Genomic DNA, 15,388 nt, shown 5'->3' with positions numbered 1-15,388 from the left:
ACAACATGGCCACCTAGATCAAAACATGGCAAAACAACACAAACAATATTCCTCAAGAGATCTAAACAATGACTGCACATATAAAAATATAATAAACAGATTAATCATTGTATAAATGGTGAGTACTGGCAACTAAAATCTGTAAATGTTAAATTTGTACAGAAGTATATATGAACAAAGCCCATTAACTTACATGGATTATTAAATATCAACAGCTAGATACTACAATATGTTTCAAGCTAGTATCATGTGTATTATCATATGATTATACGTCTCCATTCTGTCATGGTCACTACCATGGACCCATTCATGGCCTGTCATTCCCAGGAGTATCATACCAAAATATGGTACCTCTTGTTTCCCTACCTGGTGCTTGGCATAAGGGGATAGAAAAGGGTTCACATTGAGACAGCGTATTGTGTTTTACTGCGCAGGTGGGTGAGTCGGGTTTTACGCCAATATAGCAATATTTCAGCAATATTATGAGGAAAACCATCACTTGCTTGATAAAGGTGTTAGTACCTACTCCGAAATGTCACATTCATTGCAATAAAGAAGTTGACTATCTATAGAACATGGTTTTCCTTCATCTTTACAACTTCTAAAATGCCTCTCAAAGAAGCAATAGTATGGCTCGGGACACCAGAAATGAGCTTCAAACATTGTACCCATGTTCAGAATCAAACCCAGACTTTTAGCTTGATTTTGGTGGGATGTTCATGTCAAACTGTGGCATGGTAGCTCAGTGGGTAAGCTCTTTTCTGGACCAGTATACGAAGCCACATGAACATGCATGTCACTTCTAAGTTCTAATCTTGAAAGTGATGTCACCTATGTCACTGCCCCTCAGCTAATGTCAGTCTGGTCACACTTACAAGTAGCCTTCAGGGGCGGTGGGGTAGTCCTAGTGGTTAAAGCGTTTGCTTGTCACGCCAAAGACTCAGGTTCGATTCCCCACATGGGTACAATGTGTAAAGTTCATTTCTTGTGTCCCCGCCATGAAATTGCTGGAATATTGCTGAAAACTAAACTCACTCACTCACTACTAGTAGCCTTCAAATCAAGTTATGTTGACATGCAAGGGAACTGTGGGAAGACACTGATACGGCAATGTTAAAAGTGACATCACTTCCCCAATGATCCTGAATCATGAATAGTTCCAGGGTTCTTATCATAACAGAATGGATTCTACTTGTAATAACTTGAACACAAGACAAACATTGAATACAAAACATATAAATTATACTCTAACAAATTACAGATTGTAATCATCTGTCTGTCTAACATAATTAGAAACTCATGAAAATATACAGTGTTATCCATTCAAAACAATGACAAAGTCAGCACTGGCTATGACCAAAACAGGTCTGGCTGTCTGAGTGTCACATCTGACCCATATAGCGGTTACATTATCGACCTGTTCCAGATTACATTCCTGGAGATAATAGTACAGCCGCAGACAGCACAATCGTGGAATCTGCCAAACCTATCGCACTCCTGCCATGAGTGAGTTTAGTTTTACACTGCTCTTAGCAATATTTCAACAATATTATGGCAGGGGGCACCAGAAATGGGTTTCACATATTGTACCCATGTGGGGAATCGAACCCGGGTCTTTGGTGTGACGAGTGAACACTTTAACCACTCGGCTAGCCGACCCTCCCACACTCCTGATGTACCACATTCAAGTCCATAAGCAAAAGAAACTTGTCTTGCGCCACCTTTCTCAGTTTACCATCAAGACATGGTTAAAACTTGTTATCTCAGCGGAGGTTGGAAAACGTCTTTGCTTACATGCCAACAAGAACTCTGCGTTCATCCTCGTCTAATCTGTTCTGTGTACCAAATTGGAACCTCAAATCATTTGGCTACAAGTCTTACAAGAACATGGCATCGGTCAATTGGAATTCTCTCCCTGATGACCTTAAGCTGTCTCCAACCCTTGAAAACTCTAAGCATCACCTCCAAACCTTTCTCTACAAACAGTTCTATGGACTTCAATAATGCCTTATTGATTGTTAGCGCTATGGGCATACCAGGTGTGGAGTTTGACGCTATATAAATGGACACATTATTAAAGAAGTCACTGTCATTTTTCATCTATTCATCAATCCATGAACTCCATTAAGGAAAAGTTCAAGGGCACAATGTATTCCGGAGGACATTTATGATAAAAAAATATACGCTTTGATCAAGTTCAATGTAAATCTTATGAAGATATTTCAATACTTGAAATGATTGTACACCACACCAAGGCACAAAGATATAACAGCCTGTCAATTTATATATCAGGCCTTTTCCTGAGTCACTAAATTCACACAACATATTTTGTCCATGCAGCACACTGTAAAAGTCTTCAGTTTTGACCAAATTATGCTTTTTCATAAAAAGTTCCAATTCTCAAAAAGCTTGAAATTGAGGTCCTTTTAATGCTTGCATTGGTTCTCAAACCTTTAAGAACCACCCAAACTTTAGTCATTCTCTAAGTCTTGTTTCAGATGGTTAAACAGCTCTTTGCCTGGGAAGTAGTAAATTAAAGTGGAGGAAATCCAGTCAGGAATATCACTACGCTTAGTCTTCAGTTTTGTAAGACATACTGGATAAAAGCGTTTATTCTTTGAGAAATTTTTCTCACAGTACTCTGTCAACATGAGTGTGTAGATATGTCGGGTGGAAGACTGATGCTCAGTGGGCTGAGCTTGGGCTTGGGCTTGGTCGTTGTCCTTGTCAACATAAGCCTTGTACCCAGGACTGACGATAATCAGAACACACGTGGCCTGAAACAGAAGGCTGGGCATCATAAAAAACAATTGAAAAGGACACTTCTCTCATTGCATTCTTCTTGGTTGTGGTGGGAAGATTTCTTTGTTTGGTTCGTTGTTTAATGCTGCACTCAGCAATATCCCAGCTATATGGCGGCAGTCTGTAAATAATCAAGCCTGGACCGGACATTAAGAACATCAGCATCAATCTACGCAACTGAAGACCAATTCTAACCCGGATCTTCACGAGAGAGGGAGTGAGTGAGTTGGCAAGGGGACACCAGAAATGGGCTTTACACACTGTACCCATGTGGGGAATTGAACCCGGTTATTTGGCGTGATGAGTGAACGCTTTAACCTCTAGGCTACCCCACCTGTTTGTTAACAAACCTAGAAAATGAAAGAACTGCTTAAAGACATGATTCTCCTTATAATCAGTAATTCAAAAGGATGCAATCAGCAAGTGCTCAGCAAAAAGAGAATCTCCCAAGACAATAACACTGAAAATATTGGAACCTCACCCTTTCAAAGTAGGCCATTCGTGCTTCATGTACGTTGTCCCTTCTGAATGAGATGGAGTTCCGTCCCTGCAGGGGATCTCTCGGCACAGCTTGGAACTTTTCAGGCAAGTCTGCCACCACTGTTATTCCCAGTTTGCGCAGCTCATGACATAACTTGTTTATCTCCTTGGCAACAGCATCCTGTTTTGTTTCATCTCCTCCTGTAATAAACACATACTTCTCTCTTTCTCTGCATTCACTCTCTGAAACAATGAAAAACGCTTGTAAGTGGCCAGTAACTTGTGCAGGGCGGATCCAGAAAAAATGTTCCCTGATGAGCATTAACCTTAACCTTTGGACTTCATGATTTATGTGCACTCCCCCCTTCTCCAAAATGCTGGATCTGCCCCTGTGGTGGTGGTGGTGAAGGGTTTGTGATGGGATTAGTCTTTGAACTGTCATATCTTGCGCATTCCCCTCTCCCTGTTCTTCTTTGAAATGAATGACCAGTTTCTAAGTTTGCAATTCATCCCCACAGTTCACTCCTATGCCAAATGTAGAGATAGCATTAAAATCAGGTAATTCGATACACCCGGCTTATCACCCATACTGCATACCTTGACCATGTTGAACACCGGTGCTTGTCACCGTCCATTACACCATGTGGTCAATATTCATGCAGTTGGTCTATAAACATGTGGACAGTTTAAATAGCAGGGTAAACCTAGTTTGTTTTTTAGTAACCTGATACATTCTGTGGCTAGTTCCATATCAACAAGAAATTTTGGGAGGGTGGGGGATGTCATACTAATTCCTTGGTGCCACATTCCCGTCTGCTGAGAGATCCTAAAAGATAGGGACTTTTCTAGTATTTGGTCTAAGGATGCCTTCCTGTGAATGGCCAGTGAGAACCTGTTCTGTTCTAGACTGTTAACTGGGTAACAACTGATGAAACAGAGTCCACCTACCAGCTTCCCTTCCACAAGCAGCTGCACCTTCATCTGACCCATGACGTCTGTGCTGTTGAGCTGGACTGACTTCTCCATCCACAGCTGAATCTGAATGTCGCTTCTCAGATGCTTCACGTGACTCTTGTCCTCGAAGCTTTACTTGTCCCTTTTCACTGAAAACCATTCCATCTTCCACTGGTGGGGGCCTGTCTGATGGATTGGTTGGGTGTCCTCGTGGACCTCGAGCAGCAGCAGGAACACCATGTGGGTATTGGTCATGATCAGATGCAACTGGAACAGTCTTTTTGGCAGGAGTAACTTCTGCAGTGTGTGGAACCTGCCAGTTTCTTGCATCAGGTACTCCTTGCTGTGTAAGTTGATATCCTCTCCCCATAGCATGTAGAGGGGGACCTCTTCTGGTGGCGTAGTGATGTGGGCCCTGAGAGGCTATCTGAAAATGCCCTCCTTGAATGTTCCAAGGAAAACACTGGACGTTCCGATTAGCTCCTTGAATTGTCTGAGGAAAACAATGACCAGTCTGAGGAGTTCCTGGAAAGTTCTGAGCTCCTCGAAGGATCTGATGAAAACCTTGATGATTTCTGTAGTAGGACTGAGGAGTTCCTTGATTGGTCTGAGGAGGGCCATTGTCGTGATACATGTATCCTTTCTGCATGGTTTGATGCGATGGATGAGCTTCGTTGTTGGGGTAACCATACTCTGAATATGCATAAGGTGGTAACGGGCAGGCATGGTCACCAGTAGGCATGCTGTTTGGGTAGGTAGGACAGTAGTTAGTGGACTTTGGGGATGCTGATTTGTCTGAAGCTACAGGATTTAACTTGAACGGTTTGCCATTGGTTTTATGATTTGCCATTTGTAGTGTTGAGCTAGAATGTTCATTTTTTGTAATTTTTTGCACCATTGGTGACTGACTGGATGCAATACTGGCCTTGTCTTGAAAGTTTCTACCTGATATGCTAAAGGAATCCCAGTCTGCTTGTGCCAACAAGTCATTGTTGTCAAGCTCTTGGCTTGACTTGTCATCAAGTGTCAAATCAGGCATTGTGGTAAGGTTGTTGCCATGTCCATTGTTTCCATTATCTGCTCCATTGTTCTTGACCCTTGTCTCATCACCGGGTCCATTGTTCTTGACCCTTGTCTCATCACCGGGTCCATTGTTCTTGACCCTTGTCTCATCACTGGGTCCATTGTTCTTGACCCTTGTCTCATCACGGGTCCATTGTTCTTGACCCTTGTCTCATCACCGGGTCCATTCTCCTGGGTACTGTTTCCATCACCTGGTCCATTGTTCTTGAGCCTGTTTCCATCACCGGGTCCATTGTTCTTGACCCTTGTCTCATCACCGGGTCCATTCTCCTGGGTACTGTTTCCATCACCTGGTCCATTGTTCTTGAGCCTGTTTCCATCACCGGGTACTGTCACCGGGTCCATTCTCCTGTCCATCACCTGGTCCATTGTTCTGGACCCTGTTTCCATCACCTGGTCCATTGTTCTGGGCACTGTCCTCATCACCGGGTCCATTGTCCTGGGTACTGACCTGGTCCATTGTTCTGGACCCTGTTTCCATCACCTGGTCCATTGTCACCTGGGCACTGTCCTCATCACCTGTCCATTGTTCTTGACCCTTGTCTCATCACCGGGTCCATTCTCCTGGGTACTGTTTCCATCACCTGGTCCATTGTTCTTGAGCCTGTTTCCATCACCTGGTCCATTGTTCTTGACCCTTGTCTCATCACCGGGTCCATTCTCCTGGGTACTGTTTCCATCACCTGGTCCATTGTTCTTGACCCTGTTTCCATCACGGGTCCATTGTTCTTGGTCCTCATCACCGGGTTCTGGGTACTGTTTCATCACCTGGTCCATTGTTCTTGAGCCTGTTTCCATCACCTGGTCCATTGTTCTTGACCCTTGTCTCATCACCGGGTCCATTCTCCTGGGTACTGTTTCCATCACCTGGTCCATTGTTCTGGACCCTGTTTCCATCACCTGGTCCATTGTTCTGGGCACTGTCCTCATCACCTACTCCATTGTTCTGGACCCTGTTTCCATCACCTGGTCCATTGTTCTGGGCACTGTCCTCATCACCTGGTCCATTGTTCTGGGCACTGTCCTCATCACCTGGTCTATTATTCCTGATCCCTGCATCAACAGGCTCTACTTCATCCAAGCCTATGCCATAGCTGCGGTTGTCTTCATCTGACATCATCCTTTGCAGGGAACCCAGCCTTCTGTCTCTACACCATGGGTCATCTTCATCAATGTTGGCAACAAACTGTCTCTCACTGACCCTATCAGGACCAGTCTGAAGTGACTCAAAGGTTCTGGTGATCCCAGGCCTTGGCTTTTGTATCTCCACCATTCTAGAATCCTGTCCCACCATCGGCCCTTCAACACCTTTCAGTCGTGTGGGAGGGCTTCGAGGCTGACAAGCCTGCTGTGGGTTGGGCATGAAACTGTGACAAGGCTGACCTGTATGACAGCCTTCATCCTGAGGGTGGTGTGGAATGTACGTGTATCCCTGATAGATGGGTTCTGGTGGCTGTATAATGCAGGACAGTTCATGCATGAACACTGGCTCTCAGTATTCTGTACACCTCCTTCGTAGCCTCCTGCAAACACCCTCTGTTCTGTCTCATAGTTCCTACAAATTTCTGAAACAGACATGCACCAAGTCCAAGAAATGTTGATTAAAATTCTATATCTACAAAATGGAGAAACAAATCTAACTGAAGACCACACTGATGCTAATGTCAGAGATGACCCAATCTGGACATTTCAAACTGTCCAGCATTTGGCTAGATGTGAGAGATGAACCAATCATATGACGACATTTCAAATGTATTGTAGCCCAGACAGCAGTTTGGAACTCAGACTATGATGAATAATGCGGCGCCAAGCAGGGACCAACACCAATAACAGTACCATATTCACATGATGCAGTTAAACATCTCTTGAAAATGAACAAAGATGCTTGATGGGCATTTAGTATCTTATATCTATACTTGGAGGATGTTTACTTGGAGGATGAATAAACTAAACTAAAATTAACATATATTAAATTGTTGAGTGTAAAACAAACAAACAAACTGACAATAAATAAAACTCAGATTTTAATTAAAAATAAAAATAATAAAGTAACAGAATGTCGGGTATTGATTGGCTGTTGACAGTGAATCTGACATGCAGTTACCTCCCTTACATGAAATAGAATGAAATGTTTGTTTGTTTGTCCTTTTTTCAGTAAACGCCGCACTCAGCAATATTCCAGCTACATGACGGTGGTCTGTAAATAATCTGGACCAAACAAACCAGTGATCAACATAATTCTCTGCACAAGTGGAACACAATGCAATATATCAACCAAGTCAGAGAGCCTGACCACCTGAATCCGTCAATCGCCTCTTATGACAAACATGGATTGCTGAAGACCAGTTCTAACCCAGTACTTCATGGGTTATGGCTATATACGTCGTGTTATATGAAAATGTAAATTTTCATTTTCAGAGAACAGTTTTGATGCTAGAAATCCTACAAAACTGGTTCATCCTAGCCAAAATTCTGAGCAGAAGGCATTACATATATATATATTTGACATGTTGGAATAAACATCGTGAAACATACCTTGCCATGATGTGAGTATTTCTCTCCCCCCAGCCACATCCATCTGGTGGAGAATGGTTATGAGCTTCCATATTGGTTCATGTCCAAACTCTGTCAGCAATATATCAGTTATACTTCGGTCCCGATTCCTGGCCCGACAACCCTGCCATAACAAAAGTATATTCAGTCTGTTTACTCCTTGTTCAATGCCTCACCACAATATTCTAGCTCTATGATGGTGGTCAGTTTAAAAACATCAAGAAAAGTAACCAAGTCAATGTACGTCTTCATATTTTGTCGTATAATCCTAATTTGTAATTATCATAATTCACATTTGTATGCATTTTGAAACTTAATAAAAAGCACATGATCTGCTTATCACATGACTGTGATATCTAGACTTCCATAAATTGACACCCGTGAAGGTCCGGGTTAGAATGAACCGTCAGTAACCCATGCTTGCCGTAAGAGGCGACTAACGGGATTGGGTGGCCAGGCTCGCTGACTTGGTTGACACATGGCATCAGTTCCCAATTGAGCAGATCGATGTTCATGCTGTTGATCACTGGACTGTCTGGTCCAGACTCGATTAATTACATACGCCGCCATATATGTAGCTGGAATAATAATTTGCTGACAACCTGATGCCTGACATTATGACCTCTGATGTAAGTGATTATGATGACAGGTATTCTATCAAGTCAGTGAGTCTGACTATCCAAACTCAGCTGCCTCTTATGGCAAGCATGTCTTACACAGTGTTTGCCATTAACCCTGAAAAGCTGCAGTCCCTAAGAACCCTGGGGCAGTATTTATAGAGAAGCTAAGATTTTTCCTGAATCAAAACTGACTTAGCAAAGTCTGCGACTTATTAGCTATTCATAAACATTTGCAACATCTTGTATCTCGGTGTGTTTCCAAAGAAGCCACACACTTGTACCATGTCGCCAGATCTGTATCTGTACAAACCATGTGGTGTGGTTACAACCAACTCATAGTCCTTCCCCGATTCAACCTATCAACATTAATAAACACATAGAACATATCACACCATGATAGTTTCAAATGTGTGTTATGCTCATGTAGGCTACATGACATTTAGAAGTGATACCAGTGTTTGCCCTTAACCCTGAAAGGCTGCAGACCCTGAGGACCCAGAACCATAAAAAGTTGTGAGTCCTGATCAGACTGTGTAGGCCCTATATTCTAATATGGAAATAAAACTCTTACTTATTTGGGATGAATAGGCTGTTGGCCATAAGGACCTGCAGAAAACAAAAGCTGTGGGCTGAGTGATTTTCAGTTGGCATCGGTCCTAAGGACCGACATTAATTTCGAACGCTGGTCTTACATGTACCTGACTGACTGACTGACTGAGTTTGGTTTTACGCTGCTTTTAGCAATATTCCAGCAATATCACGGCAGGGGACACCAGAAATGGGCTTCACTCATTGTTCCCATGTGGCGATTCGAACCCGGGTCTTCGGCGTGACGAGCGCACGCTTTAACCACTAGGCTACCCCCCGAACAACCCAAGAACTTCAAATAGGATGCCATGGATGCCACAACCTGAGACTGGTTGAATTCAAGCAAAATACATTACTATCTGTGCACCCTACCATCAGTTATCTAACCCTAACCTGTTACCCGCGGTAGGTTTCATGTTTGATACAAAATGCCAGACAGGAAACAGTTTTATTGGATCCCTGTGAAAAAGTATTAGATACAGGCGTAAGGTGACCATTAGTGGTGGTGTATGATCCTGTGCATAGAGCTTAGGTCACAATCAGTTGAAGTTAAGCAACGTTGGGAGCGGAGAGTCTTTGGATGGGTGACAGTGTTTGGCAGCTTGACTCCTGCGAGTTTCTAGGACTTCAGTCCTGCCCCACAACAAAGCCCATGAGACATGCGGTCTCAACTTTGGCAAGTGAGTTTGATCATAATTGCCTCTCTTCACCCACCAGAAAATGGGTACCCGGTGGAAGTCAAGTAACCACTAACCTTCCAGTGCCTAACAGGCAGCTTGGGTTATCCGGGGTAATAATACATGTAATCAGATTGTTTGGGCTCATGGAAAATGCGCATGATAAATGGACTATTATTATTATTATCAGTGACCTGTAATTATTGACCTTTCTTGTTATTGTCATTAAACAACATATCACGGGAATAACTATGAGTCCGCAGGGTTTTACGTGACACACAAATGTACAGAATGGACACATAAAACCTGACATACGGCTTCCGGAGACACACACAAAAATACAGCACATCAAGAGTAGTTATCTGTGTATGTTATTTCACCCATCAGTCATGACCACTTGCCACATGACCACTGATTCATTACAGGTTCTGCAGTCATTATCTGAACATACAGTACACAACACCATTCCAATACTTTACCCGGACCCTCATGTTACCAGCAAGGACCTGTAAAATGTATTGATGGGGTCCCCTGGACCAAACCTTGTGTGAGTCAAGGTAAAACCCTTGGTCTGGGGAGTTCCCTGGGTACGCAGGTCCAACTCACACCAACATAAATGGTATCCGAGTTACCAACCCCAGCCGACCCGTGAAGATCCGGGTTAGAATTGATCTTCAGTAACCCATGCTTGTTGTAAGAGGCGACTCACGGGATCGGGTGGATGGGATCAGGTGGTCAGGCTCGCTCACTTGGTTGACAAATGTCATCGGTTCCCAACTGCGCTGATCAATGCTCATGTTGTTGATCACTGGATTGTCTGGTCCAGACTCGATTAGTTACAGACCGCAGCCATATAGCTGGAATATTGCTGAGTGCGGCGTAAAACTAAACACATTCACTCCAATACCCAATCCCAGCCCTATTATCGATAGTAATAAAGTAAACTGTTTGAGGTAAAATGAGGTGAAATGAGGGGTAGCGTGTGCTTAAGAATATTTTGCCCATATGACGACGATGCATGTGTGTATGTGCGGCTGCTTGTACTAGCTCAGACTTAAGCTGGTTTTACTGGAGATACCATGCCGCAGTGAAGCATGAGTACCCATTCAGACACATTATACTGACGCCAAGCCGACCAGTCCTTGTTGTACCCATTAATGCCGAGCACCAGACAGGGACCAACAAGTACCATATTTTAACGTCTTTTGGTATGAAGATCGAAACCGTGACCTTCCGATCTCCCAGCGGACGCTCCAAGTACTACACCACGGAGGCGGTCTTTGAACTGTTTGAAAGGCATTCTAGAAGTTGTAAGCAATGTAACTAAGCATCGAAATTAAAACTAGTCAGTGAAAAAATATCATTAAGCGATGTCTGATCAGTCATCACACTAAAGGTTATTTTACTGTATTTTCATGATGCTGTTGAAATGACATAATTCATATTCTTTTGTTGAGCCTAATTTCATAACCTATCTATCTGACAGTTAACTGTCAAACCCTTACCTGAGTTTGAAAATGAGACAATCCAAGCAGTTCTCCAAATGTCCTGTAATCAGACCTTCCCAAAGCTGACTCAGGATCTAGGACATTGGAAAGAAAACTGCGACAGGACTGTGGAAGACATCTTATCGGGATCAGCGATGCTTCTCCCTGGATGTGTCTGAATTCCAAGTCGGCCATGTTTCTAGGTAACCGCTGTTCGCCACATCACCATGGCATCACTCCCAGTTACCACACCCATGTGGCACTATGTTTGTCTACCCACTCATCCAAGATGGCTGCAAACAGACAGAAACTACTAGGTTATTCTGAGTGGGGAATCAAACCCGGGTCTTTGGTGTGACGAGCAAATGCTTTAACCAATGAGTTAGTATTGTTTTATGCCATTTTAGCAATATTCCAACAATATCACAGCAGAGGGCAATAGAAATAGACTTCAGACCATGTACCCCTGTGGGTTGTCAACTGTAAGTAGTTAACTCATAAAGCGCTTACTTGGCATGCTGACGACCCGAGTACGATTCCCACAGCTCATTTCATGTGTCCCCTGCCATGATACTGTTGGAATATTGCTAAAAGCAGCGTAAAACCATACTGACACAACATTAAAACAATTGAAGCATCCATAAAAGAACCACAGTCAACATCATATAAAGCTTTCATTTGGATTGGATCACAGAAAATGCTCCAGGACATGTCAGTCTAAGTAAACTTAGGCTCAGTATTATTCGTTACACTGCTATACTGAGTCAAACAAAACCTTATGGAAGGTCGTGTCAGGTAACCTATTCAAATAACCAATCAGAACAAAGCTTACCAAATCGCAAAAGTTGACATTCGCACATACCTTTTGAACTTTTTACCTCGAAAAAGTTTTGTACCCGAACGATTCCGAATGCTATTTTCCGTACGATCGCTTCCGAGTGATGCACATGGAGCACACCACAACAGTGAGTAAACAGCCACTGAAAATAGCGTTTTGTGAGTATTCAAGGATGTCAGCTTCCAGAAATATTAGCTGATGATAACCATGTCAACAGAAACCCAAAAGCGTATATTCTGCAGATCATATATCTGTGTTCTATGCGGGTTTTCATTTGTTGTGAGATCAGTGTTGGCGACCGGGGAAGAGTAAATCCATTTTTAAGTCCCGCTGAACCCTAAATAGTAGCCATTGTCTGGTTGATTAAATCCATTCTGTCGTCTCGCGTTTGATTGGATGGTCATAGGTTGCTCAAAGGTTACCTGACGCGACCTTCCACAAGGTTTTGTGTCACTCAGTATAGCAGTGTAACGAATAATACTGAGCCTAAGTTTACTTAGACTGCAGGACATGTGTACTTGTATTTCCATTAAAAAATAATAACAGACATTAAGGAAGTGCCTGGTACATTAAACCCTCGTGATTTTACCTTGACTTACAAAACCGGGAGTTCAGAGGACCTCAAAACAATTAATTTACACGAAATATGAGGGTCCAGTAAAGTGATTAAAGGGTATAGTGTACTTACGGTAAAATTTACATTTTATTTCAATATAGCTGCTGTGGTTGAAATCTTTTTGGAATCAGACAACATTTCTTTGGAATGGATATTGACATATGACAAAAAGATCAAGAGGGAGTTTTAAGGGACTTCAACAAATTATGACGAGAGAGTACATATCTGTGCTGAATGGGACAGTGTTTAATCAAAATTAGTGCCAAATTGACTTTGGCTATAAATTTGTTCATATGTCTTACAGACTCATTCTGGGTGTGTTGATGTGGGTGTTTGATCATTTTCACATTTTTTTAAGTTAACAAACAATACATTTACAGTATTGAAAATATTCCTATACCTTCTTTGCTTTGTAACTATGTTATGACCTTAATAATGTTAACCAGTTGTTGTCTAATTTAGCGAGATTATAATATTTGGTAGTACACAAATGATTGTATTACCTAGTTGGATCGCGTTGAAGGGAGTGCCACTTCGCCTGAGAATATACCACACACACAAAACACATTTCAAAACACAATGTGTAAACAAGCTGCAACTTAGGATATTGACACAATAACAAACTCTTCTCTTCAGTTTTTTCAAAGTTGATAATATACCTGCGACAACTTAGTCATGTGAGAATTTGTAAATGTCCTACTTTCTGTTCAGAAAAATAATGTCACCTTTCTGAAGTTATTTATTTTAAATATTTACATTTGCAAAATCTTAGTAACTCAACCTAATTAAATATCTGAATCAAGACATACAGAACACAAGAGGAGACAGGCAGTCAAACGTGTAAACTCAACCTAACTTCAAAATGGAGTATGTTCAATGTCTGACTGTGACCAGAGACCATATAATGATATGGTCTCTGTTGCGACACAGGTTAATAATTCATCTGGTATCTTGCAGTCATTAAAGGGTTTTGACAATGACAATAAACAAACAAATCAAAGTATTTTGATAAATGTACAGCAGCTATATTGACTAAACAACAGGATCACAGAATCGAAATGGTATTGTTTTGTTATGAAATATGTGGGACAGTGGGATTTACCCAATCTCCGTGATCAGCTACGACGTACCCGGTCAACATATTCCGTAAACAAAACATTTTGTCATCAAGTTTAATTAATTGTTGTATCTTTGACTTAATAACTGTTTCAATGGCTTCAAAATGTTATTTATTCTTACGATATTGCAACAGATTATGCATTTTATAGTCGACTTACCTCACCTGCAGCGTGAACTCGCACCCAGCAAGTTCCAGGAAATGTTCATGTTCGATTGGATAAACCGGTTTGCAAATATACCCGTAATAAACTAAATGTGTGTTGGTATTTACGAATACAAACAATTATATATGTTAAATGCCCCAAGTAGATATCTTGTTGGGATACTATTGTGTTTTTAGCAATGCGTTTCTGAATCCAATATCACGTGAAAGACCAACGTACACGCTTATCCGATCGAACAAGGCTAAACTGACTGGTTTTGTTGCTGATCTTTGTAAACATTGATACTCGAAGCCCAGTCTAACAGTAATTTCGTATCGTTCAAAGGCAGGCGTACATTACGCAAAATAAAATGGGATCTCTGCTATCTTCGAAAAAACAGTCTATACACGTTATCATATAGACTCCCTTATACGAAATATTAATGTAAAACGTTTTAGTTATCCGGTGCCGATGATCAATATGAGTGTGTGAGTTTAGTTTCTCGCCGCACTCGGCAATATTCCAGCTATATGGCGGCTGTCTGTAAATAATCGTGCCTGGGCCAGATATTCCAGTGATCAACAACATGAGCATCGATCTACGTAACGGACGTGACCTACCGCGATCCCAAAAGTCGCCTCTTACGACAAGCAAGGGATACTGAAGATCAGTTGTAACCCGAATCTTCACAGGTTTTGGTCCTATGACAGAAGCTGCTTACAGTGCATGCGAGATTCACATGCACAAATTGACCCCATGAGTGCAGATTTGTGCACAGTGAATGTCAACCTCGTGTTCTGTTATCAACATGTTACAGTCAGTGCGTGATCAACATATTTTCAGATAGGCATTTTACAAAAAAATAAAACATTCTAGTCCAATGTCTGGATCAATCAGCAAGTATAATCTTAACATGAGCAAAACTACAACTGATCCTGTCGGAGATTTGCTGTTTTTTGTTTAAAGCTGCAACTGCAAACTGTCACTTTTCAAAACTGTCCATACACTCAAACTGCAAACATCCAATGAACTTTTGTCCTGGTATTTAAGGACTCCCATTTTACGCAATTCAGTAGCTACCTCGATTATAACTAGACTTCCCTGTGTGCCTTTAAAACATGCTGCCATTCCCTTGTCATTCTCCTAACACTTAGGCTCTGAAAACATATTGTTTTGATAAAAAGGGTATTTATGTTACTGCATTATATTGAAAAGGAACCCAAATTAGAAGGGAGAATCGAGATTAATATGACCTGTGGAAAATCTAGACTTGCTTCAATTAACATGTATCATCATGGTTTGGGTTGGGCGGAAGGGAAAACAAGGGATTGTGAGGCAGCGTTCGTTTCTGGTCCGTGTGTGAGAAGATACTGTCCATTAAATAGTACATTCACGTGTCTCCCCACGCATCGTATGTGTGAAGATATC

At 41.9% G+C, this 15,388-nt stretch overlaps 1 protein-coding gene across 2 annotated transcripts; it reads right to left on the bottom strand.

Moving 5' to 3' along the window:
• Positions 1-757: 757 nt before the first annotated feature.
• On the bottom strand, positions 758-14,084 carry LOC124256181. 2 transcript variants are annotated; one of them, XM_046690141.1, is made up of 9 exons: positions 13,976-14,084; positions 11,263-11,537; positions 7,855-7,996; positions 6,088-6,884; positions 5,871-6,002; positions 5,448-5,609; positions 4,231-5,382; positions 3,284-3,525; positions 758-2,777 (listed from the first exon to the last, which is right to left on the bottom strand). In XM_046690141.1, exons 4-9 carry the CDS (start codon positions 6,797-6,799, stop codon positions 2,472-2,474), a joined length of 2,706 nt encoding a protein of 901 aa, XP_046546097.1. In that variant the 5' UTR covers positions 6,800-6,884; positions 7,855-7,996; positions 11,263-11,537; positions 13,976-14,084; the 3' UTR covers positions 758-2,471. The 2 variants fall into 2 exon arrangements, with proteins under 2 accessions (XP_046546097.1, XP_046546098.1); XM_046690142.1 differs by lacking the exons at positions 5,448-5,609; positions 5,871-6,002 and having other exon boundaries at positions 4,231-5,398; positions 6,140-6,884.
• Positions 14,085-15,388: the final 1,304 nt, after the last annotated feature.

Source organism: Haliotis rubra, unplaced genomic scaffold (genome assembly GCF_003918875.1).
Source record: "Haliotis rubra isolate DU_JTF1 unplaced genomic scaffold, ASM391887v1 Scf62, whole genome shotgun sequence".
In the NCBI taxonomy this organism is placed as follows: Eukaryota; Metazoa; Mollusca; class Gastropoda; order Lepetellida; family Haliotidae; genus Haliotis; species Haliotis rubra.
The sequence above is the reverse complement of the archived record's forward strand: the minus strand, read 5'-3'. Positions and strand labels throughout refer to the sequence as shown.

Excerpts from the sequence above, each read along its gene's own strand:
- LOC124256181 (XM_046690141.1), bottom strand. The coding sequence starts at position 6,799 with ATGCATGAACTGTCCTGCATTATACAGCCACCAGAACCCATCTATCAG. Across the intron at positions 3,526-4,230 it reads TGCTTGTGGAAGGGAAGCTG|AGAGTGAATGCAGAGAAAGA; the intron begins GTAGGTGGACTC and ends TCATTGTTTCAG. Across the intron at positions 2,778-3,283 it reads GAATGGCCTACTTTGAAAGG|GCCACGTGTGTTCTGATTAT; the intron begins GTGAGGTTCCAA and ends CTTCTGTTTCAG.